The 25,099-nt window shown below is 50.1% G+C and overlaps 1 protein-coding gene and 1 pseudogene across 8 annotated transcripts in view; both read right to left on the bottom strand.

Moving 5' to 3' along the window:
• Nucleotides 1-25,099, bottom strand: part of LMNTD1 (lamin tail domain containing 1) — a 56,622-nt gene that overhangs the window by 7,038 nt on the left and 24,485 nt on the right. For 4 of the 7 annotated variants that reach the window (XM_084765825.1, XM_084765828.1, XM_084765827.1 and 1 more), the window contains exons 7-8: nucleotides 20,643-20,860; nucleotides 19,701-19,873 (exon numbers count right to left, since the gene is read on the bottom strand). In XM_084765825.1, the coding sequence (XP_084621951.1) occupies nucleotides 19,701-19,873; nucleotides 20,643-20,860 (391 nt within the window). Of the gene's footprint in view, nucleotides 1-7,083; nucleotides 7,293-19,700; nucleotides 19,874-20,642; nucleotides 20,861-25,099 lie in introns of those variants that run through there. The other 3 variants (XM_084765830.1, XM_084765831.1, XM_084765829.1) reach the window with 2 other exon arrangements.
• Nucleotides 9,150-11,162, bottom strand: LOC311588730 (grainyhead-like protein 2 homolog; annotated as a pseudogene). Its single transcript has one exon. The product of its transcript is annotated as a grainyhead-like protein 2 homolog (transcript).

Here is a 25,099-nt window from a genome sequence, read left to right as displayed (position 1 = left end):
AGGACGAGGAAGAAAGAGGGAAGGGACAGGGAGAGGGGGGAGGGGTGTTTGTCCTGGAGCACAAAGCACTGCCTCTGGAATGAGGGGAGAAGCTACAAATGGCAGTTTATAAAGGTGACCGGGGAGCCCTGAGTTAGGGTGAGGTGTTTAATTTTAATTGTGCCTGTTAATTAGGGCAGCCAAAAGGGGGCTTTTGACTGTTGGACTTCAATGCTTTGATAGCTGGACTGTGGTGGTCAGCCTCAGGAGGAGCAATGAAACCTGTGACCCTTGGTGGCCAGTTTTAGGGCTATAATCTAACCTTTTTATTTTATTTTATTTTATCTTAGCAAGGGGAATGGGGGAGGGAAAACAAAGCCTCTTAGCACCATGCTCGCCATGCTCAGGCCTGCTAGAGGCCTTCAGGTGCCCATGTCTGAAGACAGGTCCTTGCACGCTGTGAGGATAGCCTACATCCAGTGTGGCCATCAGGAGGAGGGAGCAGGCTCACAGCTCAGTTCACACAGACCACAACTTCATTAGGGGTACCTAATCCAGTGTGCAAGGGTACGTGCCGACACCAGCTGCGGCTGCATTAGTGGAAAGTGGTCCAAGCTACAAATCTAGAGCAGTGGTAATGCTTGAGGCCAGAGATGCTGATGTGTTAACTAGAGGGCTTGTTCCTCCCAGCTCTGTTTTATGCTGTCCTACAATCCCAAGTGTGTCCCAGAGGGTCAGCAAGTTCATGACAGGAGACTAGTCAGACTGGAAAAGTCCCCAGGCCTTCCGGGTGTTCCCCAGCTAGTGACCAGTTCTGTTTTTGTACTATTCGGTGACATGCCCACCTATAAGCCCTTGTGGCCCCTCCCCTGGGACCTACTTTAGTTTCTAGCATAATTGTGGCTCCTCTGTTAACACCAGCTCCTAGCACATCAGAAGTTATTTCACCCCAAGTCTCCATTTTGATCATAAGGTGAAATTAAGTTCAAGTTCCCAGGCCCTGTGTGCCTGAAACCAGGAAGGTTCAATGCTTGCTGCTTAGAATAAAACAACAGATGATAGATGCATGTTCAGCTTGGGTTAAAGATAAATGTATGTTCTTTTAGAGTTAAGGCTGCAACATCCAGCTATGCTCCTTACTCCCAGAGAGTTGGAAGCCCCCCCCCCCGCCCCTCCCAACCCCCCTCCCTCCCACCTCCCCACCCCCCCAACCCACTTCCCCGAGAGCTCCCCTATCCTGAATCCCAGCCAATCAGCTTAAACTGCTTTGTTTAGCGCTGAGTTACGCTGCGCTCACAACAAAAATCAATCCTTCTTGTGTTTAACTTGTCAAAATGACACGTCATGCTGTCCTCTGCCTTGGTACCTGGTTGTTACTGTTATAGTTTTTCTTATAAAAAGCCTGCCTTAGGAAGCAGATCAACACCACAGTTCAGCTCCTGAGTTCTTTCTGTGTCCCTGACCAGTCTTGGGGTGTGACATCCTAACAACCCATCAGTATCTCCCTGAGACTGACACTCACGTGGTCTGTGTGGCATTCTCCTGTTACAGCACCCCCAGTCCGGTCATCAACTTCACAACCCCCAGGTCAGGCTTGGCAGCTCATACTCAATAAAACCAGTTAAAAAAAAAAAGAGCCAAGTTAACAGTGGGAATCCGGGAAAGGAGGTTTATCCAATGTGGCTGTGTGGGAGGAGGAACAGAGAGGTCCAGCAACACCCTCCAAGCCCTCTGTGTCCTACAGTGAGAGCAAAGGATACAGGGAGGGCCAGGGTACACACATCTAAGCACTCCTGGTCAACGCACACTCCCAGCCGCCACAGACCCAGCAGTGTCTGGGCTTCAGTCCCATCCTGTAAACTGGTTTCACCAGCCGCCATGTTGTTAGAACTGGAGGTAAGTCTCCCCTCTGGCTGGTGCCTTTTCCTTCTCCCCTACTGCACACACAGGGGCTGCGCACTGCATCTCTGCCAGGACTCCCCACACAGGAGCTGCACACTGCATCTCTGCCAGGACTCCCCACACAGGGGCTGCACACTGCATCTCTGCTAGGACTGCCCACACACAGGGGCTGCACACTGCATCTCTGCTAGGACTGCCCACACACAGGGGCTGCACACTGCATCTCTGCTAGGACTGCCCACACACAGGGGCTGCACACTGCATCTCTGCTAGGACTGCCCACACACAGGGGCTGCACACTGCATCTCTGCCAGGACTCCCCACACAGGGGGTACACACTGCATCTCTGCCAGGACAACCACACACAGGGGCTGCACACTGCATCTCTGCAAGGACTCCCCGACACAGGGGCTGCACACTGCATCTCTGCCAGGACTCCCCAGACAGGGGCTGCACACTGCATCTCTGCCAGGACTCCCCACACAGGGGCTGCACACTGCATCTCTGCTAGGACTGCCCACACACAGGGGCTGCACACTGCATCTCTGCCAGGACTCCCCACACAGGGGCTGCACACTGCATCTCTGCCAGGACTCCCCACACAGGGGCTGCACACTGCATCTCTGCCAGGACTCCCCACACAGGGGCTGCACACTGCATCTCTGCCAGGACTCCCCACACAGGGGCTGCACACTGCATCTCTGCCAGGACTCCCCCACACAGGGGCTGCACACTGCATCTCTGCCAGGACTCCCCACACAGGGGCTGCACACTGCATCTCTGCCAGAACTCCCACACACAGGGGCTGCACACTGCATCTCTGCCAGGACTCCCCACACAGGGGCTGCACACTGCATCTCTGCCAGGACTCCCCACACAGGGGGTACACACTGCATCTCTGCCAGGACAACCACACACAGGGGCTGCACACTGCATCTCTGCAAGGACTCCCCGACACAGGGGCTGCACACTGCATCTCTGCCAGGACTCCCCACACAGGGGCTGCACACTGCATCTCTGCCAGGACTCCCATACACAGGGGCTGCACACTGCATCTCTGCCAGGACTCCCACACACAGGGGCTGCACACTGCATCTCTGCCAGGACTCCCCACACAGGGGCTGCACACTGCATCTCTGCCAGGACTCCCCAGACAGGGGCTGCACACTGCATCTCTGCCAGGACTCCCCAGACAGGGGCTGCACACTGCATCTCTGCCAGGACTCCCCACACAGGGGCTGCACACTGCATCTCTGCCAGGACACCCCCACACAGGGGCTGCACACTGCATCTCTGCTAGGACTGCCCACACACAGGGGCTGCACACTGCATCTCTGCCAGGACTCCCCACACAGGGGCTGCACACTGCATCTCTGCCAGGACTCCCCACACAGGGGCTGCACACTGCATCTCTGCCAGGACTCCCCACACAGGGGCTGCACACTGCATCTCTGCCAGGACTCCCCCACACAGGGGCTGCACACTGCATCTCTGCCAGGACTCCCCACACAGGGGCTGCACACTGCATCTCTGCCAGGACTCCCCACACAGGGGCTGCACACTGCATCTCTGCCAGGACTCCCACACACGGGGGCTGCACACTGCATCTCTGCCAGGACTCCCCCAGACAGGGGCTGCACACTGCATCTCTGCCAGGACTCCCCCAGACAGGGGCTACACACTGCATCTCTGCCAGGACTCCCCCACATAGGGGCTGCACACAGTGTCATGCAGAAACTTCATTAGCCAACACCCTGAGGATTTGCTTGCATTCTTTTCATTAATCAGCAACCTACTGAACTAGCAACACTGGAGTGGAGCCTCCATTTTCAGGGTTTTGCTAAGATTCTGGAGATGACTTCTTTTGGACGAGAATGCTTCTTCTAGGGGCTGGGGGATGGCTCCCTGCCCCCCAGTTCATACTGCTTTTGCAAAAGACCAGAATTCAGTGCCAAGTCTGGTCCCCCAGTACCCAGGTCAGTCTGCTCACATTTCAAATTTAAGGTCCAGAGAATCTAACCTGTGTTCTGGCTTCCAAGGACATACGTGCTCTCACATGCACATACTAACCCCTGGCTATAGTTAAAGATAAAAACAAATCTAGAAATAGTTTCTCCTGGTCTTGATTCTAAATGTGCTGTTTTTTATACTTGCAGACAGGTCACAGGGCAGGGCAGTGAGACAGAGATCATCTTAGAGCCCAGGTTGGGGGGCGGTGGGGGAGACACTGACATCAGGCTGAGACTCCTGCCTGTTGGCTGCTGCCCGCTGTCTGACTGACTTTAGGAAGTTACACGCTCAGTGCTAACACCGAGGGCCTTCTTGCCTACCTTGTGTCCTAAGGCGAGATCATGGAAGCCTGAAACACTCCCCAACACAGGGCTGGGGTCCCCAGGACCACCCACGAATGGCAGTAAGAAACAGAAAGCTTCTGCTTTACCTCTGAGTGGACAGTACCTCCAAGAGCTGTCATTTGCTAACAGATAAAAAGAAGAAATAAACCTCTGCTCCTGGGAAGGCCTCAGGAATATTCTGGAGGTACACTGTCAGTCCCACAGACACCAGCAGGTGGGGGTGGAGACTCTGAGAAGAGACAGCGAAGTTGACACAGGCCTTGAACTTTTCAAAACAGGGTGGAATGTAATGAAATGAAAGCTATCAGTCCAGGAACAAGCCTGGAGCCATCATAGGTAAAATATCATCGGAGGAAGATCCTCAAAAAACCTAAACATCTACAACACTTTTCTTTTTTTTAAAAACCAAACAAATCACCTGCCGTTCTTAGCTCCTGTTTATGACAGAACATACCCAGCAAACAGAGACAGCCTGAAAAGTTGGTGCATATGAGGGGAGCTGGAGGGCCTGAAGGGACACCAGGCTGTGAGGCAGGCACCCAGGTCTCCCTGACGGGCCAGAGGACTCACAGGTTAGGGCCATGGTGCTGTGTTTATAATCTTAAACCAAGAGATGGTCCAGAGCCAGGCAGATAAAGATCACAGCAACATGAGAATAAAGGATTGTAGGTGTGAACTGCAGAAAGACATGAGAATAAGCATTGCAGGTGTGAACTGTAGAAAGACATGAGAATAAAAATTGCAGGTGTGAACTGCAGAAAGACATGAGAATAAAGGATTGCAGGTGTGAACTGCAGAAAGACATGAGACTAAAGGATTGCAGGTGTGAACTGTAGAGAAACATGAGAATAAAGGATTGCAGGTGTGAACTGCAGAAAGACATGAGAATAAGGATTGCAGGTGTGAACTGCAGAAGGACATGAGAATAAAGGATTGTAGGTGTGAACTGTAGAGAGACATGAGAATAAAGGATTGCAGGTGTGAACTGCAGAAAGACACGAGAATAAGGATTGCAGGTGTGAACTGCAGAAAGTAATGAGAATAAGGATTGCAGGTGTGAACTGCAGAAGGACATGAGAATAAAGGATTGCAGGTGTGAACTGCAGAAAGGCATGAGAATAAGCATTGCAGGTGTGAACTGCAGAAGGACATGAGAATAAAGGATTGCAGGTGTGAACTGCAGAAAGACATGAGAATAAGCATTGCAGGTGTGAACTGCAGAAGGACATGAGAATAAAGGATTGTAGGTGTGAACTGTAAAGAGACATGAGAATAAAGGATTGCAGGTGTGAACTGTAGAAAGACATGAGAATAAGGATTGCAGGGGTGAACTGTAGAAAGACATGAGAATAAAGGATTGCAGGTGTGAACTATAGAGAAACATGAGAATAAAGGATTGCAGATGTGAACTGTAGAAAGACATGAGATTAAAGGATTGCAGGTGTGAACTGCAGAAGGACATGAGAATAAAGGATTGCAGGTGTGAACTGTAGAGAGACATGAGAATAAAGGATTGCAGGTGTGAACTGTAGAGAGACATGAGAATAAAGGATTGCAGGTGTGAACTGTAGAAACACATGAGAATAAAGGATTGCAGGTGTGAACTGTAGAAAGGCATGAGACTAAAGGATTGCAGGTGTGAACTGCAGAAAGACATGGTCATGCCTTGCCCTTGGCTTTTAGAGGAATCATTTAAAACAACAGAACTGCAGGGCCTAGCTACTTTTCTGTTGCTGTGATTAGAATCTGTGATCAAGACATAACAAAACTGGTGTTTACTTGAGCCCACAGTTTTAGAGGCTTAGAGTCCACGGCCATCATCGTAGGAGGCATGGCAGCAGGCAGGTATGGCATGGGCGCCATAGTTGAGACACAACCATGAGGCAGAAAGAGGTAAGTGAGCCTGATGTGGGCTTTGAAACCTCAAAGCTGGTGACATCAACACCTCCTCCAAAAGGGTCACAGCTCTTAATCCTTCCCAAACAACTCTACTAAGTGTAGATCAAGATGCAGACACTGGAGCCTATGGGGGCTGTTTTCACACCAGCATGATGCCTTTGCTGGACTCACCCTCAGAAACACGCATTGATACACCAGAACAAGATGAAGCAACTCCAATAGTGACTGCGAAGGTGATGCTCAGCCGTTAGGCAACTGGATCCCCGAAGACGGTGTTCCCTCTCTTCTTCCCAATATTCTTAACAGTGTCCCGGGTGGGTGGTGGTGGCACACGCCTTTCGTTCAGCACTTAGGAGGCAGAGGCAGGCTGCCTCTGTGAGTTCAAGGCCAGCCTGGTCTATAGAAGTGAGTCCAGGACAGCCAGGACTGTTTCACAGAGAAACCTTGTCTCAAAAAACCAAAACCAAAACCAAAAACAAAAAACAAAAAACAAAAGTCCCAGTACAGAGCCTTGTGGGCTCTTAAGTCAGAGTGGTGTCTGCTATGCAACTAGCGTGTCACTCACATGGAATGGACCATGTTGCTTTACATGTAGAGTTCTGACTCAATTTCAGTGGCATACTACATATCCATGAACAAAGATAAAATGAAGATCAGGGTGAATTATTTCTTATTCTTAGAAAGCACATCATTTAACAAGACGACAAAGCCTCATAGATTTAAAAGCAACAGAAACGTTTGTGAGAAAATGAGAGAATGCAGAAAGGTCACTAGGCTTTGGGGTGCACAAACTTTAGGTTCACTCAGGAGACAGAGGCAGGTGGATCCTTGTGAGTTGGAGGCCAGCATATTCTACATAGCAAGTTGAAGGCCAGCCAAAGCTATGTCACCAGACCATGTCTTTAAACAATAAAGAAAGAAAAAAAAGAGAGCATGTCCTGTAGCATTCCAAACACTTTATCACATCAAGAGACTGAGGCAGGAGGATTAACACAAGCTTGAGGCTGGCGTTAGCCATGAAGTGAGACCCTCAAATATTATTACAATTATTTGTGGTAACATTTTGGTACAGAGAAAGCAAGTCTACAATAGTTACTTACTTTCATAGATTGAACTGTTTCCTAGTTTCTTTCGACTTTGATTTCTTTTTCTTGGTCTCTAAAAATAAAAAGGGCAGGATTCAGGTCCGTGTCCCAAGTTTCAACTTTTCACAGAACAAACAGTTTTAGAATCAGCTACAGCACGTTTTCTTTAATTTGAAGGGGTCTGTGGTTTGAAGGTTTAATGGAGGCCAGAAGCAAGTAGCTAAGCAACTACCTGAGGAAAACACTCTCATCATAGTGAGGGCCACAGTTTCAGTGAATAATTTAAAAGGAGACATACTCAAAATATGATCAAAACTGAGAAAAGAATAAAACCCTGGAAGACATGTGTGTGCAAGTTATTTTCAGTACTCCCGACCGGCTGAACACGCTGCAGAGCTCTACCTAGCACAGAGCTGTATCCGCCCTCTTTTTGCTGTTAGCAGAGGTTGTACCAAGTTGTTCTAACTATCGGTGCAGCCCAGGCTGGCTTGGCTGAGTAATGTTTTGTTTTAAAAGCAGAAGACTGTAGAACGACACGCTGTTAATGAAATTTCTCCAGTGATTTTTTTTTTTTTACACTCATCCCTCCCACAGTGAGAGTGACCAGGGGAGGGGATGTGGGCGGCACAGGGAGATGTGTGGACAGAAGAGGACACTGTGTCTCTTGTCTGCCACCTGGATCAAGGGTGAGGTAACATCTGTGGGGCTCGGCGTCTGCTCTACCAGACTCTCAAGGTTCCTGTATAAATAGCAGCCTTTGCATATAGCCCACACCGTTCCCCTGTACTTTTAGCTGTATCTGCAGCACTTGTAAAATACTACACACAGCGTAACTACTCTGTGTCAACGCTGTACTGTTTCTTTAAGAAATAATGATACTGCAGACAGTTAGGAATTTATTTCTGAATGTCTTCATTCTGTGGTTGGTCAAATCTGATACTGGTTAGATCTATGGGCGGCCCTGAACCTGGGAGAGATGGTTGTGCTTGTGTGGAACTCAAGGTCAAATTATATAAACATCATGTTTCCATATGAGCCAGTGTGTCAATGGAAGAGCGGCAAACTGATTGATACCAAGGTCACATGGCTTGTGTGTCACAGGTGAGAACATGCACTATGCCTACGAGGTAAAAAATGAGAGCAAAGCATTCTAAGTATAGGCTGGTGTGGTGATCATGCCTTTAGTCTCAGCATGGAGGCAGAGGTGACACCCCCAGACACAAGGGTCTCAGCACGGAGACAGAGGTGACACCCCCAGACACAAGGGTCTCAGCACGGAGACAGAGGCGACACCCCCAGACACAAGGGTCTCAGCATGGAGACAGAGGTGACACCCCAGACACAAGGGTCTCAGCACGGAGGCAGAGGTGACACCCCCAGACACAAGGGTCTCAGCATGGAGACAGAGGTGACACCCCAGACACAAGGGTCTCAGCACGGAGGCAGAGGCGACACCCCCAGACACAAGGGTCTCAGCATGGAGGCAGAGGTGACACCCCCAGACACAAGGGTCTCAGCACGGAGGCAGAGGTGACATCCCAGACACAAGGGTCTCAGCACGGAGGCAGAGGTGACAGCCCCCAGACACAAGGGTCTCAGCACGGAGGTAGAGGTGACACCCCAGACACAAGGGTCTCAGCATGGAGACAGAGGCGACACCCCCAGACACAAGGGTCTCAGCACGGAGGCAGAGGTGACACCCCCAGACACAAGGGTCTCAGCACGGAGGCAGAGGTGACATCCCAGACACAAGGGTCTCAGCACGGAGGCAGAGGTGACACCCCCAGACACAAGGGTCTCAGCACGGAGGCAGAGGTGACATCCCAGACACAAGGGTCTCAGCACAGAGGCAGAGGTGACAGCCCCCAGACACAAGGGTCTCAGCACGGAGGTAGAGGTGACACCCCCAGACACAAGGGCGGAAATTTGCCTAGGACTCAAGCTTCAGCTCTGAGCAATTGGGCTTTGGGCCCCGCCCCCTTCTCAGCAGTCCTGTAACAGTCATGTGAGGTGGGTGAGCTGGGTCTCCAGGCTCTGGGGCAGCCGGGGTAGAATCTGTCTCCGGAAGGAGTGCCCCGAAAGCTCCCATCAAGCGGACATGTGCCGAGGGGCTCAGCTTTCCCTCCGCACGCGTGACCTTGAAGCCTTCCACTGTGTTCTCCATGTTGAGGATGAAGGTGTCCTCGCTTGAACAGTGCTCCATGATGTCATCATCCATGCTCTCTAGGGCGCCCCCTTTGCTCTTCTTGTGGCAGCCCACACTTCTCAGACAGCGCTTCCATCAGGCCCCTCACCACAGGCGATCTCAGCATCAGAGCCTCGAACACGTCATGGCTCTCCTTCCTCACGTACAGGAGAACTCGCTTTCCGTTTTCCTCTTTAATCTGCTTAGATGGCGTCCGATCAAACGCCTCTTCCACGGGCCTGAACGTCCATTTACCCCGGCCGCTGCTGCCTTCTCCTTCCTCATCGGTGCTGTAACTAACACTCTTGTCCGGTCCTCTGCAGCTTTGCCAAGTGAACATCTGGTCCAAGGAGCGCAAGTCCGGCATGGTTCTGAAGTACGTGACGTCACTCTTCTGTAAGGGTGTGGCGGCCAACCTCTTCTGTGAGAGGAGTTGCTGCTCCAGGCTTGGGAGACCTGACCCTTCCCTTTCTTCCTGTTCTGCTTTCTCTGTCCCCTCAGATTTTTCTTTCTGCTCCCTTGTCGCAGAAGACCTTGATCTGGCAGCACACTCTGTGGGCGCGCTTATTGCTGCGGTCATTATAACTGTATGTGCCGCTCTGAATCATCAAAGGAAGTCCTTTCGCACGCTTCTGGGAGGGGAAGTCTGTACGCAAGCAGTTCACGGTGATGAAAATCTTTGCCTCTTCGTTCAGCTTCCAGGGGAAGGAAGCAGCACTGTAGGCGATCTCCTCAGTGTTTCCAACGGTGTTGAGGCTCTGCTTGTAATCAGCGATGCTGAGGGTCGGCTGCTTGGCAGCGTGCTGCTGCGAGTGCTAGTACTGCCGGGATCTCAGCTGTTGGTCTCGTTCCTGTCTTCACTGAAGATCACCATCACTACACTCCTGACCTTGCTGATGGGGTGCCGGAAGCATTTGTTGTCTCCGGTCTCACTGAGTGTTAAGGTACAGACGTGTCCTTTGTTGAGTAGGCCATGGGGCCCTCACCTGCTTCTGACGGAGAGGTTTGGCGGCTCCCAGGGTGTGCTGAAACGTCCCACTTCCTGTCTGGTCGTACAAACACTCCTCAGCACCAACAGAAGCACTCCAGAATTTCTCCGAGGCCCCAGCTTTGAAGCTCTGCCTGTACGTGCTGTCTGGCGGGCTTCGCTCGCTGGTCATCCTTGAGATGCGAGCTGAGGCTGGCTGTGGAGGGGAGGTTGTGCTGCGTGGGGACAGTGCACTGGGGCGCCATGAACACCGGTGTGAGATCCTCAGCTTTCACCACGGCGAAGCCTGACACGGGGATGACCGCCGGGCTCTCGGTGATGGACGCGCTGTCCTCCTCGAGCTTCGAACTCTCCCTGTGGTCTTGACTCAGGCAGAGGTTCACTGGGACAAGACCTGCACGCGGTTCTCGCCTCCGCTCAAACTGCTCTGGGCTTCACGGGTGCCGAGGCAGTGTCTTTTATCCTGGTCTTCTTGGCTGTCACTTGCTTTGTTTACAGACAGAAGTCTCTTGTCTCGAGGAGCCTTGTAGTAGTGACAGAGATGGGCTACGGTGGCAGCACTGTCCTCATCGCCTTGGTGGCCGCAGACAGAGGGGTCTCCAGGTACAACTTCCAGGCTCTTCTCCTGTTGAAGGGAGGGTCACTGGGCGTGGGCACTAAGGCCACTAGTCTTTTATTATCATCCGACTCTTGTGACATGTTTGATCTAATGACCTCAGTCCCCCTTTCCTGGAGCCTCAGCCTTTGGTGAAACTGGACTTTCAAGTCTGTGCAGGTGAAAGTGTGTGAGAGCACCCAAGATGGCAGAGCAGGAGCTACAGGTAATTCTGATTTCATCCCCCTCACCACCCTCGCTCGCCCCCCCCCCACTAGCTGGAGACGTGGGATGGGGGGGCTTTCACATGGGGTCCGTGCTGCGAGGTGGCCCTGCAGCCTGAAGTCCTCCCGGATCGTGGCAATGGGCAGCCACAGGTAACTTCCTCCCCAATTCTTTTTTCTTTCTTTCTTTCTTTCTTTCTTTCTTTCTTTCTTTCTTTCTTTCTTTTTTACTCTTTTTAATTTTTAAAAAAATGTTGAGATCATAATCTAATTATATCCTTCCCCCTTCACTTTTATCCCTCCACACTCTCCTGTGTACCCCTCCTTGACCCATTTTTCATTAATTTTTACATTTTACATATATGTGTGTGTGTGTATGTGATATATATATCATATATATGCTCTCATGTGGTATACAAAAATATCCTATAAAAGTATTTGTGTAGTTATGTACGTATGTATAATTATTTTGACAATAACTTAAAATAAGAGATTTTAAATAGCTCATGGTCCATAAACCAACTTGTAAGAGTCTCTTCCAAAGAAGAATAAAAATCAGAGACACAGAGGAAACATGTGCTTCATGGAAGATGAGCACTCTAACTTCAAGGCAGAGAAAAGTTACTGTTCAGCCAACAGTGACTCTGGCTGCACTTGGGGTTTTCCTGCCAGCCACAGAAATGTGATCGCAGACACTCCAAAGTCTTAATTCAATAAATGTAAACTCCATAAAACAAGCAAGCAACAATGAACAGAACACGTGCCAACTTGACCACATAAAGGAAATCTATATCAAACCTGCTTTGGAAGCAGTTTATGGGAAAACGCCTCGGATCTCAAGGCAGACACGCCAGTTCTAATGAGCTCTAATGAGCGATGGCCCAGCGTCCAGCTCAAGCAATGTCCCTGAGGTGTGATCCTGCCGTACAGACCTTACGTTGATGAGACTTTAAACATCTTACTGCTGCACAGGCTCTGGTGTCACTTATTTCCTGACAGTGAGCATTCATTGTGTGACTTCGAAAGCTTCAGAAATGGAGACTATTTCACCACAGTAACTGATGCTGAAGATGGCAGCAACTGTGCAGTGCTCAGCTGAAACACTACAGACTGCAGCATGGCTGGTGGCTGACGGGCCAAGTGCATTCAGCCCTACGCAAGGCAAAGCCCGGCCAGTCACCAGGCATGGCAGTTCCTCTTCTTGCTAATGTAAGGAAATACCTGACAAGAAGCAACTTAAGGGAAGAACGGTCGCTTCTGGCATGGCGGCAGCAGTGTGAGGTAGGAAGCAGAGGAGCAGACAGAAAGGCCAGCTTGTCAGAACCTCTAGGTCTACCCAGTAACCTCACTTCCTCTGTGCAGGCTCCGCCTTCCTAAGCTTCCATAACCTTCCAACATTCCCAGCTGGAGCCCAGATGTTCAGATCCGTGGGCCTATGAGGGACATTCCAGGTTCAAACCACAGTTGGAACAGACCCTTGCTACTGTCACTGTCCTCAGGACAAGTTTTCCCTTTTAAGCTGAGTTCCCTGAGGAGCCTGAGAAGGCCATCCACAACCTTAGGCTAGCACTGTGAGAAGACAGCACCTTCTACTAAAGGAACATGGGTGGGGGGGGGGTTGCAAACCCAGCTGCTAGAGAGTGGCCACAGCCTGCATTCCTAGGATTCCTCTGTGCGAGGCAAACCTCAGGCCCACACAGCAGCCTACAATGTCTCTGATGCTGACTTCTACTTCCTATTTTCATTGAAAAACAGTTTCCGGAGACCCTGGTTCCAACCTTGAGAGCTTCTCAGCAGCCATATCAGGCGGCTCACAATTGCCCCTAACTCCAGTTCCAGGGGATCAGACACCCTCGCCTAGCCTCCATGGTACCTCACACATGGCATACACTTACACAGACACACAAATACACAGATAAAAATTTTTTTAAAATCTTAAAAACATTCAAGCACACAGAAAATATCAGTGACTATTGTACCTGTGATGAAAATCTTAACCTCCAAACTGGATGGGGCAGTAAGTGCCCAGGCAGCACTGCGGCCTGCTTCTGCTGTCTGCGAGGGCTCTCCCCGAGAGGACGAGCTGGGGAACATGATGTGGGTGGCACAGTCCTAAGACTGAACAGCAGCAGCAGCAACAACAGAAAACGGGGAGGAATCCAGCTGGGCACCACCACTGCCCTTGCTCTGCTATTTGACCCTCCCCAGTGTGAGCCAACAGCCGAAGGCTCCTGCCACTACTGCCAAGCCTCGCCTGCCTCCACAGCCGCTGCCAAACCACCCGCTAAGTCACTTTGGTCAGGCATCTGGTCAGGCCAGCGAGAAGGGCCACAAACACACCTGCACATCTGTCACTTACCACCCAGGCTCAGCCTTTTGCTACCTTTACATCGTGTCTGTGGGTCCGTTACTCAACTATGAGTGCACAAACAGTGATTTCAGTATGATTTCCCTAAGAACAACCCAGGCAACCACAGGCAGCTAACACATATGAGAACAAAGCTTAACACGTAAAACTCATGTCCTACATTCAAATCATCTGACTCCTGAAGATTTCACTTGTGTGTGTGTGCACATGAGTGTGAGCAGCGTGTGAGCTGTGTGTGAGGGTGTGCATGACTGCTGATGCTCACTGAAGGCAAAATGGGGCTTTGTGTCACCAGGAACTAGTGCTGCGGATGGCTGTGAACCTTCCATGGGGGACCTGGAACTGAACTAGCTCTCTGGTCCCACATTTGTCTAAAAAATGTCTAAAAACAAATGTCTGTCATCTGTGAACCTTTCCCCTCTTTTTACCTGGAGCCCAATGTCTGAAACTAAATGCAGAGTCTCCTGGATCAGGTGCTACAATGCAGCCTAGCGATGGCTTAACCAAGGTGTCTGTATCTCATTTAACGGCCCTGAAGGCGCAGATACAGGGTGGCTCCAGCCAGGGGCTCTGCCTGCACTGTCTTCACTGCAGAGAAGCTTGCAATGCAAGGGGCTCAGGGGACGCTGTGCCCAGAACTTCAGTGTGTCTTGTTCGGAATGCTGGGGCCACGTGGTTCTGCTGTCACACAGGGAAAGGCAGTTATTATGGCTGGATCTCTCTGGACCTCTGGGTCTTGTATCTTAAAGGAAGAATGTTTTACAGCACCGGGTAGCCGCCTGTGCCATGAGGGCTGCCTGGAAATCGCTGAGCTACAAGCATTAATATAAGTTCCCAACACATCATAGTGGAACGGACGGCCTTGACCTATTTGTGAGACCACTTTTCTTCCATTAAATAAGCTTCACATCAGTAATGGCCGCTGAGGTCACTGATGAGTGAGCTGATGGATTCTCTATCCATTCCTGTCAGAGCGCAGTTATCACTGTGCATTACTGCAGTCATATCTTCCTCGCTTTCCTTCTGTGTTGGCAGATTACAAAAGTGTGTGAGTGTGTGTGTGCTTGTGTATGTTTGTGTGTGGGAGGAGTGAGTGCTTGAGTGTGTGCGAGTGCTTGTGTGCTTGTGTGTGTGTAAATGCATGCTTGTGTGTGTGTGAGTGCGTGTGTGCTTGTGTGTGTTTGTGTGTGTGCAAGTGTGTGCTTTTGTGTGTGTGTGTGTGTGTGTGTGTGTGTGTGTGTGTGCGTGCGTGCACATGCTCACATGCTGCATGTGTAGGCCACAGGTCAGCCTCAGGTGCCAGCCTTTAGATACCGCCAGTGTTTTGAAACCAGAGCTCTCAGAAGCCTGGAGACTGCCAGGCTGACTGGGCAGCTCCTGTCTGCAGTCTCCAGAGCTGCTCCTGTCTGCACCTCTCCAGAGCTGCTCCTGTCTGCACCTCTCCAGAGCTGCTCCTGTCTGCGGTCTCCAGAGCTGCTCCTGTCTGCAGTCTCCAGAGTTGCTCCTGTCTGCACCTCTCCAGAGCTGCTCCTGTCTGCGGTCTCCAGAGCTGCTCCTGTCTGCGGTCTCCAGAGCTGCTCCTGTCTGCAGTCTCCAGAGCTGCTCCTGTCTGCAGTCTCCAGAGCTGCTCCTGTCTGCAGTCTCCAGAGCTGCTCCTGTCTGCAGTCTCCAGAGCTGCTCCTGTCTGCACCTCTCCAGAGCTGCTCCTGTCTGCGGTCTCCAGAGCTGCTCCTGTCTGCAGTCTCCAGAGCTGCTCCTGTCTGCAGTCTCCAGAGCTGCTCCTGTCTGCAGTCTCCAGAGCTGCAGTTATAAACACTGTCACTATGCGCCAGGCTTTTGAACTTATGTTCTTGTATTTGCAAGAAACGCACTTTACTGACTGAGCTATCTGCCCAGTCCTTGTCATCACATTAAAAAAATAAATGTAAGAATCAATAGATAGAAGGTGCACAAATCTTGACTGTAGAGCCCAAGAACAGCTAACAAATACGTAGAAACACTCTCGGGCCAGGAAACAGAACTGCTCCTTACACCACAAGTACCTCTTCTTTTAGACAACTCTTCCAATTATTGACAACAGGGTTAAGATTTTAAAGTTTCTATTGCTGGACTCACCCACTACATTCTCTGCTTGGACCCTCTGGCTCGATGAGACGCTGACAGTGTTTATTGATGCTATTGCAGTGGTTCAATGCGTGCTGCGCCTCGTGTCAACATTACTCATCTACTTGATGGATGATGAACTGGACTTTGTAGTGCTGCTATAAATCAGTCCAGCCACCATATGGTGTGTGTCATAACAACCATGACTGTAAGCATATATTGTTACTAAGAAAAGAATTATGACATTAAGGGGTAACACGATGTAAGAATTTTCATTTTTCTTGTCTTTTTACACTTGGGCTTTCTAGTGCAACACTGAACGGGCCGGTGAACATCCATCAGCTTCTGAGCATGGAAAGTTCCCAGGAAGGAGGAAACAGAGCTCCTCCATCCAGCGCTTCTCTAGGAGCAGGAAAGGAGGCTCCTCCGCCCAGCGCTTCTCTAGGAGCAGTAAAGGAGGCTCCTCTGCCCAGCGCTTCTCTAGGAGCAGGAAAGGAGGCTCCTCCATCCAGTGCTTCTCTAGGAGCAGGAAAGGAGGCTCCTCTGCCCAGCTAGAAGCAGGAAAGGAGGCTCCTCTGCCCAGAGCTTCTCTAGGAGCAGGGAAAGCTGTACATGCTGCACAGATGAGCACGTGCACAGGGGGACAGTAGAGGACAAAAAGCATTTGACTAGCCCTCTGGAAGCAACCTTGTACCCGTGTATATGCGTCACACGAAGATGGCTGCTGTGGTAGATACAGAATGTTTATCTGCATGGCTGCAGAATGAAACAATACGGGAATAGAAATAATATGTCAAAATTGATCAGATCTCCAGGTAACATCAAAGTTAAGTCTTTTATGTTGAAAACTGGGAATAGTTCTCCATCAGACCCAGCTACACCATTCCTGGGCACATACTCGAAAGATGCTCCACCATACAACAAGGGCATTTGCTCAACTACGTTCATAGCAGCTTTGTTCATAATAGCCAGAATCTGGAAACAACCTAGATGCCCTCAGCCGAAGAATAGATAAAGAAACTGTGATCCATCTACACAGTGGAATACTACTGAGCTATTAAAAACAAAGAAATCATGAAATTTACAGGCAAATGGATGGAACTAGAAAAGCTCATCCTGAGTGAGGTAACCCAGATCCAGAAACACACACATGGTATGGACTCACTTATAAGTGAAAAGTAGCCATAAAGTACAGGACAACCATGCTACAATCCACGGACCAGAAGAAGCTAACTAACAAGGAGGCCTGGGTGGGCGGGGTCACATTTGAGTCCCACTGAGAAGGGGAAACAGATTAGACATGGTGGGGTGGATGCAAGGAGGGGACCAGGGTGGGGAGAGGGCAGGGATGAGAGCAGGAGCGATGAGGTTGGGGAAGAGGGAAAGAGCACTGGGAGAGACAACTGGGCTGGTGTCAGGGCCGGGGCGTCTCTGGAGGAGCTAGAAACCTAAGACGATGGAAACTCCCAGGATCTGTGAGGGCGACCCCAGCTAGGACTCCTCACGGCAGGGGCTACGGAGCCTGAGGTGGCTACCTCCTGTAACCAGGCAAGACTGCCAGTGAGGGAGGGACACCAACCCAGCCACAAAACCTCAGTCCCACATTTTGTCCTGCCTACAAGATGTGCAGGGATAAAGATAGAGCAGAAATGGAGGGAATGGCCAACCAATGCCTGGTCCAGCTTGAGACCCACGCCACGAGAGGGAGCCCACCCCAGCACTGTTAACGATACTCTGCTATCCTTGCGGACAGGAGCCTCGCACAACTGTTACCATGGAGGCTTCACCCAGCAACTGATGGAAACAGATGCAGAGACCCACAGACAGACATTAGGAGGAGCCTAGGGGACTCCTGTGGAAGGCGGGGGGGGGGGGGAGGGGAAGGATTGAAGGACCCGAGGGCTCAAGGACACCACAAGAAAACCTACAGCATCAACTAACCTGGGCCCGTAGGGGCTCATGGAGACTGAACCGCCAACCAGAGAGCATGCATGGGACTGACCGAGGCCCTTTGCACACATGTAACAGTTGTGCAGCTTGGTCTCCATATAGGATTCCTAAAAGCAGGGGCAGGGGCGCCTCTGACCACACTGCCTGCCCTTGGATCCTTTCCCTACCTGGGCCACCTTGTCTGTCAATAGAAGATGCAACTTGCTATGCCAAGCCTGGCTGGTACCCATGGAGGAGTCCCTTTCTGAGGAGAAGGGGATGATGGGTGGGTGGGTGAAGTGAGAGGGAGGTACTGGGAGGAGATGAGGTGGGGAAGCTGCAATTAGAATGTAAAGTAAATAAATACACTAATTAATTAAAAAGATGTTAACTCAGCCAGGTACTCATCCATAATCCCAGAACTCAGAGGCTGAGGCAGGAACCTCAAGAGTTCAAAGCTATTCTGAGACAGCTAGGAGGCCCTATCTCAACGACAAAAACAAAACGAAACAACCCCTGTTGCAGTTAATTTAGAAGTATGGCCTAATGAGTGCTTACTATTAGGCTAATTATTATTACAGGGGGATTTTCTAACCCACTATCAACCAATGAAAACACAGACAATTGCTGTATTTAATCAAAACAAGCCTTCACCTGGGGAAAGACAGATATTAATCCTAAACCATCCTTCCAGTCTCCATCCCATGCCACACCATCTGCTTTTAATAATTTCTATCGAGCTACCTCTCATCCATAATCCCAAATACTTGCTAATGTTTCTCGTCTGGGCCCAATCCTGCATCCACTCTGTGCTTCTCCTCCACCTCACGCATGCCAGCAGTGTCCTTCCTCCTCCTCTTCCCTCTCTCCTCCTTCCCAAGGTCCTCTTCCGGTCTCTGACTGCTTCCCTTCCCAAGAACCTCTCTGTCCCCAAAGCCTGGGAACCTTAGACACACCCATCCCATTAGCCCTGCCTGGGGATGATGGCTTTTTATTGGTCAAATAGGAATAAGGTTTTAGGCAAGGTTACAAACATTTGGGGGTATGTGAGTCTGCTAATTTGGGCAGCAACCAGACTGACCCCCAACAACCCTCCCCCCAAAATCTACTCTAACCGTCTTGTTTGCTGCAGGACTCCTGGTTGAATGAGAATAATGACTTGAGGTCACTGTTGGGCTGTGTTTGGGCGTCCAGTGGGTTTTTTTTTTTTTAATTACAGCATAAAGTGTAGGACCCCTTTTGTTGTTTTTGTTTTTGTTTTTCCAGACAGGGTCTCTCTGTGTAGACCAGGCTGGCTTTGAACTCACAGAGATCCCAGAGTGCTGAGATTACAGGCATGCACCATCACAGCTGGCTAGGACCACTTTTTAAATGCACAATGCATTTTTTTTTCTCCTTTTGGCCAACTCTCAAGAACTGCAACAGGCCACTGAGGCAGGAGAACTGCATGGGTTCAGAGACAGCCTAGGATACACCGTGAACGTCAGGCTGTCCTGGGATATAGAGTGAGGTAGTGTCTCAAAGATAAACACACGCACCCCAGACAAACAGACCACGTGCTGGCCACATGGCCCTTCTGACCGACTGGCTCCCTAACAGGTATTTATGGAACTAACCAAGTTAGTTACCTTGAAACAGCTGCTGCGAATGAACACCCCACAATACTTGTTCTAAGGGCCGTTGTTACAGTTTTGATGAAGGGCCCCCAAAGGCTTCATTATTGAAACCGAGGTGAGGCTTGGAGGGAGGGAGTGGGTTAGGACGAATTCAAGTCTCGCTCGAATGAAGAGACGTGTGGAGGCCGGCGTCCTCTGTGGCTTCCCCCGCACGGCTCCTTTCTGCTTCCTGGTCACCGGGAGGTGCACAGTTTTCCTTTACTATGCCTCCATCACGGTAAAAAGCGGGCAAATCACACGTGCCTACCAACCCCTCCGTGAACCAAAATAAATTATCCTTTTTTGAACTGTTTCTCTCAGGTATTTGTCATAGAGACAAAAAGCTAACTCAGTCTGGCATGTGGGTCTGGATAGTTTTAATTCTTAGCACGCAAGCACCCCCTCCCCCAGTAGCAAGCGTGCGTTTGGCTTACCTGAGGCTGGCTCCGGCTTGGTTGATTGAGCCATGGGTTCTGCACTCGGCCCGCTCTCAGAGATGTCTGGGTCACGTGACTCGATCAGAGAACAGTAGGGGTGTGGAGAGGCGGAGGGACTGTGGCACCAGGGACTCTGGTTGGGAAAAATGGTTGGCAGGAGTTCCATTTCTCTGTAACGAGAGACAGACTGACTTGAACGCTAGAGGAATTTTATGCAGTGGCAGTAGTATTGGAGGTGCATTAAAGAGAATGCTTACTTAAAAAACCCCAAAGGGGGCCAGAGAGATGGCTCATTAGTCACCAGCACTGGCCGCTCTTCCAGGGGACCTGGCTCCAGTTTCCAGTACCCACATTGTGGCTTTTAACCACCTGTAACCCCAGTTCCTAGATGCCCTCCTCCTGCCTATGTCAGCACGGCAGGCACCTGATCTGTGCACATTTTTCAGCAAAACAACCATACACTTAAAAATAAGTCAGATCAACATCTTAAAAACACAAAGGGCGTGTCCCTTCTAGACCTTGGAGGCTGAGCGTTTATTGTGTCACAAGCATTTACTTACAAGGAAGGAAGTTCTACCATCTCTGGTGTCTGCCAGCTCCACCACCCCAGCCTGCAAAGCCCACGGAGAAATGTCACCTCCCCACCTCTTTACAGTTGCCTTGCCTCAAACAGCAAGCAGTGTCAAGAAAAAGTCACGGGGCCCAGGAGTCTCATGATTACCCACCGCAGAGAGCTCCCCCACAGCCTCTACATATACACTTGCTTACTCTATGGCGCATGCGCTCTGTGCTGGAGGCCCATTCTGTGGCGCATGCGCTCTGTGCTGGAGCCGCGGCTAGTGATTGATGAGCCACACTTCTGCTCCCCAGTCCTTTGCACATGCTCAACTACTGGCGGGAAAAGGACCCAATACATAAACAAAACGAAGTGTCCTTTACCTCTGAAGAGCGGAGTGGACTTTCTCTCTCTGGCTCTGCAAGCACTCTTTCTTTGCTGCTTCTTCTTTTTCCTTGTTTATGGAAGATGTAGATGTTGTCCACCGAAACATATGGCTTTTCAGGGATGGAATCACCACTGAACATCTCTCAAATTCAATGTCGGTCTCTAACTTCTCCCACGCTTGCTTCCAGTGGATGGGAGTGTACCAGGCAACAGCCTACAGAAATGAAGCGCGTTCTCAGGGCAGACTGTCATGCAATGCTACTGAGCTTCGGTCCAGGTTTTTGTTTGAGATCGGCTCCCACACTGCAGCGCACACTGCAGCCCACATACACTGCAGCCCACACTGCAGCGCACACTGCAGCCCACATACACTGCAGCCCACACTGCAGGGTGGTCTGCATCGTACTATGCTGCCCAGGCTATTCTAAAAGTCGTGGTGATCCTCCTGCTTCAGCCTCCAAAATGCTGGGATTAAAGGTGTGACCCTTCACACCTTACTGAGATTTTAAAAATAAAATGTATTGTTTTTAAGTTTCCAACATTACAGAATGAGTATATATTTATATATAAAACTATACAAATACATAACACATAGCATATTATATATAACATTGTATTATATATATATATATCATGTCTTTGACGAGAGCAAGTGAAATTCACTTTTGAAAAACCCACATACAGTGGCATTTAAGGGCCTTTAGTCTATGTGCCGTTCACTTTATCTCTAGACTTATTTGCCATATGGGTCTTCTTTGGGTATACACCAACAGAGAGGGGCGTCTAGGTCACATGCCAGTTCTGTTGTGATTTCTTTAGCCAGCCCTTCCCTGAGCTCCCACTGTGCAGGAGGGACCAGCTCCTGGCCAGGACCAGACACCGCGTGACGGTGAGCTGAGCCTAGGACTCCAACATGGTTGACAGGCAACATCTTGCCCTGTTTTGAAAACCCACAGACCCCCCAACATATTGGTGATGACAGAACACCATCTCGTATTTTCAGGGAGCAAACAGAGTGATGGCTACCTACAGTAGTGCAGGCAGAACAGACACAAATCCCCTCATCTTACTCTGTGGCTGTATTGGCCATCAGTTATTGTCATATTGGGGACAAGGTGGCTCGAAGTGTGGCCTAAGTCATACTTGAGGGTTCTCTTTGAGGAGGATCCATGACTCATCTGCCCTGTAAACCTGAGTTACTGAGAAGCAGAGAGAGAGAGAGAGAGAGAGAGAGAGAGAGAGAGAGAGAGAGAGAGAGAGAGAGAGAGAGAGATTCCTTTGCTGGTCTGTGGGGCTGTGTCAGGAAGAGGAGGGATAGCTCTGAGACATCCCCACAAGATGCAGACCGTCTTCCGTGGGTGAACTGTGTAGCTGGAAAGCAGCTCTTGGTCCTGGTGAAGCCTGGCTACTTCACTCAGCAGGTGGACAGGCATGAAACCTTTCTCGCAGGCGCAGGGTGAGGCCTAGTTCCGTTGAGGTGAGCATGGAGGGGGAGAGGAAGCCTTCTTTTTGTAATAGAGCTGTGTGTTTTTATTGGGGGTCTCACGCGGACATAGGCTCTCCTCAGCCATCTTATTAAGGGTGTACTTTCTAGCTGAAGAGGCTTACTGCCTTCTCACAGTTGGGCTTTTCCCAAGGGAGGGGAGATGAGGCCTGAGGAGAGGGTTGGGCTGCAGCAGATGTTTGGAATCTGAAGTGTCACCTGGTCTTGTGCTTTCAACATGGGTTATTTGTGAGGATGCTGAAACTCTGCCATGTGCTAAGGGGCTGAGCTCATCAAGGCCACTTGTGGGCTTGTGTCATCTCAAGCCTTTTCCTGTAGGTTCTATGTGCTTCTGCTACCATGATGTTTCCCGGGTGCAAGGGGACATGCAGCTTTTGGCTTGGTCCTCTGAGATTGTGAACCCAAACAGACCTCCCTGCCTTAGGTTTTCGGTCGGTCACTTTGGCCACGGCAGTGCCGTTCTGGTCCGCTTTCTGCTGCTTTGATGTCATGGAGGGAAGTCAGGGCAGGGATGGAGGCTACGGAGGAGGACCGACCTCTCTGCTTCCCCACTTGCGCTCTCTGGTGCCTGCTCAGCCTGCTTTCTCATTCACCCCAAGCTTTCCTGCCTGGTGTCAGCAAGCCCGCAGGGTCAGTCACATGATGGGCAGGCATACATTACTTTTGGCTCATATTTCATGGGATTTCAGTCCATTGTGGTGGGGGAAGCAGTGACAGAGTGGCTCCAGGGTGACAGGTGATGGGAGGGTTTGGCAGAGTTCCTCATGCTGTGGACAGACCAAGACGCAGAAGGCACAAAAGGAAGGAGCCGCCCACAGATACCTACTTCCCCCCCAGGGGACCCACCTGCCAAAGGTGCAAACACCTTCAAACAGCGCCCCCTACTGGGGGCGGGGAAGGTGCTCTGACATTTCACAGTCCAACCATCAGTCTTAGTCTGAGTTTTGCTGATGTCTCAGGAGACTGACTAAAAATTACTTGGGTTATATACCTTTATTACAAGTATCATAAAATTCAGGCTGAGTAAAGATGTATCTAGTGAGTTCACAGACCAGTCCCCAAAAGAGATGACTGGACAGATGACTGACTCCACGGGGAAGACGGCTGCTCTTCCCGAGGACTCGGCTCGGTTCCCAGCACCCACATCATGTGCCTCACAGCTCCCTGTAACTCCAACTTTGAAGAATCTGACACTCTCTTCTTTACTTTGTGGGTGTGCACGCAGGTGAGAGCACGCCAACACACACCCACACCCTGTGTACACATACCCCACACTGTACACACTCACACACACCCCACGCTGTACACACTCACACCCCCCACACTGCACAAACTCACACACACACACACACACACACACACACCACATTCACACATACAGCCCCCATACTGCACCTCCACTGCACGCATACGCACACATTGCACATACACCAGACTGCACACACTAACACCCATAAACCCCACACTGCACATACAAACACAATGCACACATACACACACAGTCCTCACAGTGCACACACTCACATATCCCACACTGCACACAGGCACACATACACCCCACACTACACACTCACATGCATCCTACACTGTAACACTTACACACACGTTCTCGCTCACACACATACTGAGCACACCTACGCCCTCACTACACATCTGTTGGTGCTGGTCTGGTGCTATGCGTTCTAACGCTAGTTACTGGCCCCCAAGGTCTAGTTGCTGCCCAGAGGAGAGGAGCACGTTCTCACGCCCATCCGTCCTTGTTGTGTAAGCCTTGCCTCCCTGTTTGACCTGGGCAGGGTAGAGAGTAGGTGTGGCTAAGGGTTGTGGGCTTTGGACACAGGAGGGCCTTGGAAGAAAAAAAAAAGAGGTATAGGAGGAGGAACCAGGAAGAGGAGGTCGCTATGGAGAGGAGCACATGGCTGGGCTGGCTTGGGTGGAGGCCAGCAGCACAGATGAAGAACATTAGCAAGTACTCTGGGACTATGGGTAGTGGTAGCCCAGATAGGAAGGATGAACACAGACAGCACGGGAGGGGGGCTGGGAGGTAAGGGGAGGTAGTTCAGAGGGTTAACATCTGCCCAGTCCCAGGTAAAAATGAGGCTAGTCTAAAACACAACAGGTGTCTGTGTTTTTATTGATTATGATAATAGGTTAGTTAATACCACCATAATAATTATAGGCTAATTTTACAAGAAGCATTAGTTTTAGATTTACTACAACACACACCCAGAACTCCACATATTCACAAACATCCCATACACACACACTCCACACTTCAAACACACACACACACACATACAGACAAACCACACTGCACACATTCTCACACACTCACACAATTGAAAATAAAATCTTTAAAAAGGCTCACTCTAGCCTATTCAACAGGTAGTTACCTGATACAGTTGTATAACGAAGACCAAAAGGAAGTCAAAGTCTGGTCAACATATTATGGGGATTAATGGTTCTGTGGCCTAGTAAACGTGTCTATGGATAAAGACAAGAATTTAAGAAAAATCTAAGGAACAGCTTTGAAAAACAAATAGTGTTTGGTTGTCACAAAAAGGGATGTGGTTGAACCCTACTAGTGTGCCCTTAGGCATATAATTATGCTAGTATTATACCAAGGAAAATATGAAAGTGTCAAGAATTGGAAAGAATTCCAGAAAACTGTCTAACATGTCTAATTTTATTCTGTATAAAAGAAAACTGTAGAGGAATGTTAACTCAGAATGCGGCTGTTCTGGCAAGAGATCACGTCTAAAGATCTTCTACATCTGTGTGATCTGGCTAGAATACAGACACTTTATCCACAGACAGAGGCAAACAGATCTGAGTTCAAGGCCAGCCTGGTGAAGAGCAAGCATCAGGTAAAGAAAAGCTGAGATCCAGGCGTGGTGGTACACGCCTTTAATCCCAAAGAAGGGAAGTTAGTTTGTAGAAGGAAGCACC

This window comes from Acomys minous, assembly GCF_964271855.1.
Source record: "Acomys minous genome assembly, chromosome: 17".
Classification (NCBI taxonomy): domain Eukaryota; kingdom Metazoa; phylum Chordata; class Mammalia; order Rodentia; family Muridae; genus Acomys; species Acomys minous.
This window is presented reverse-complemented; position numbering and strand designations above follow the sequence as displayed.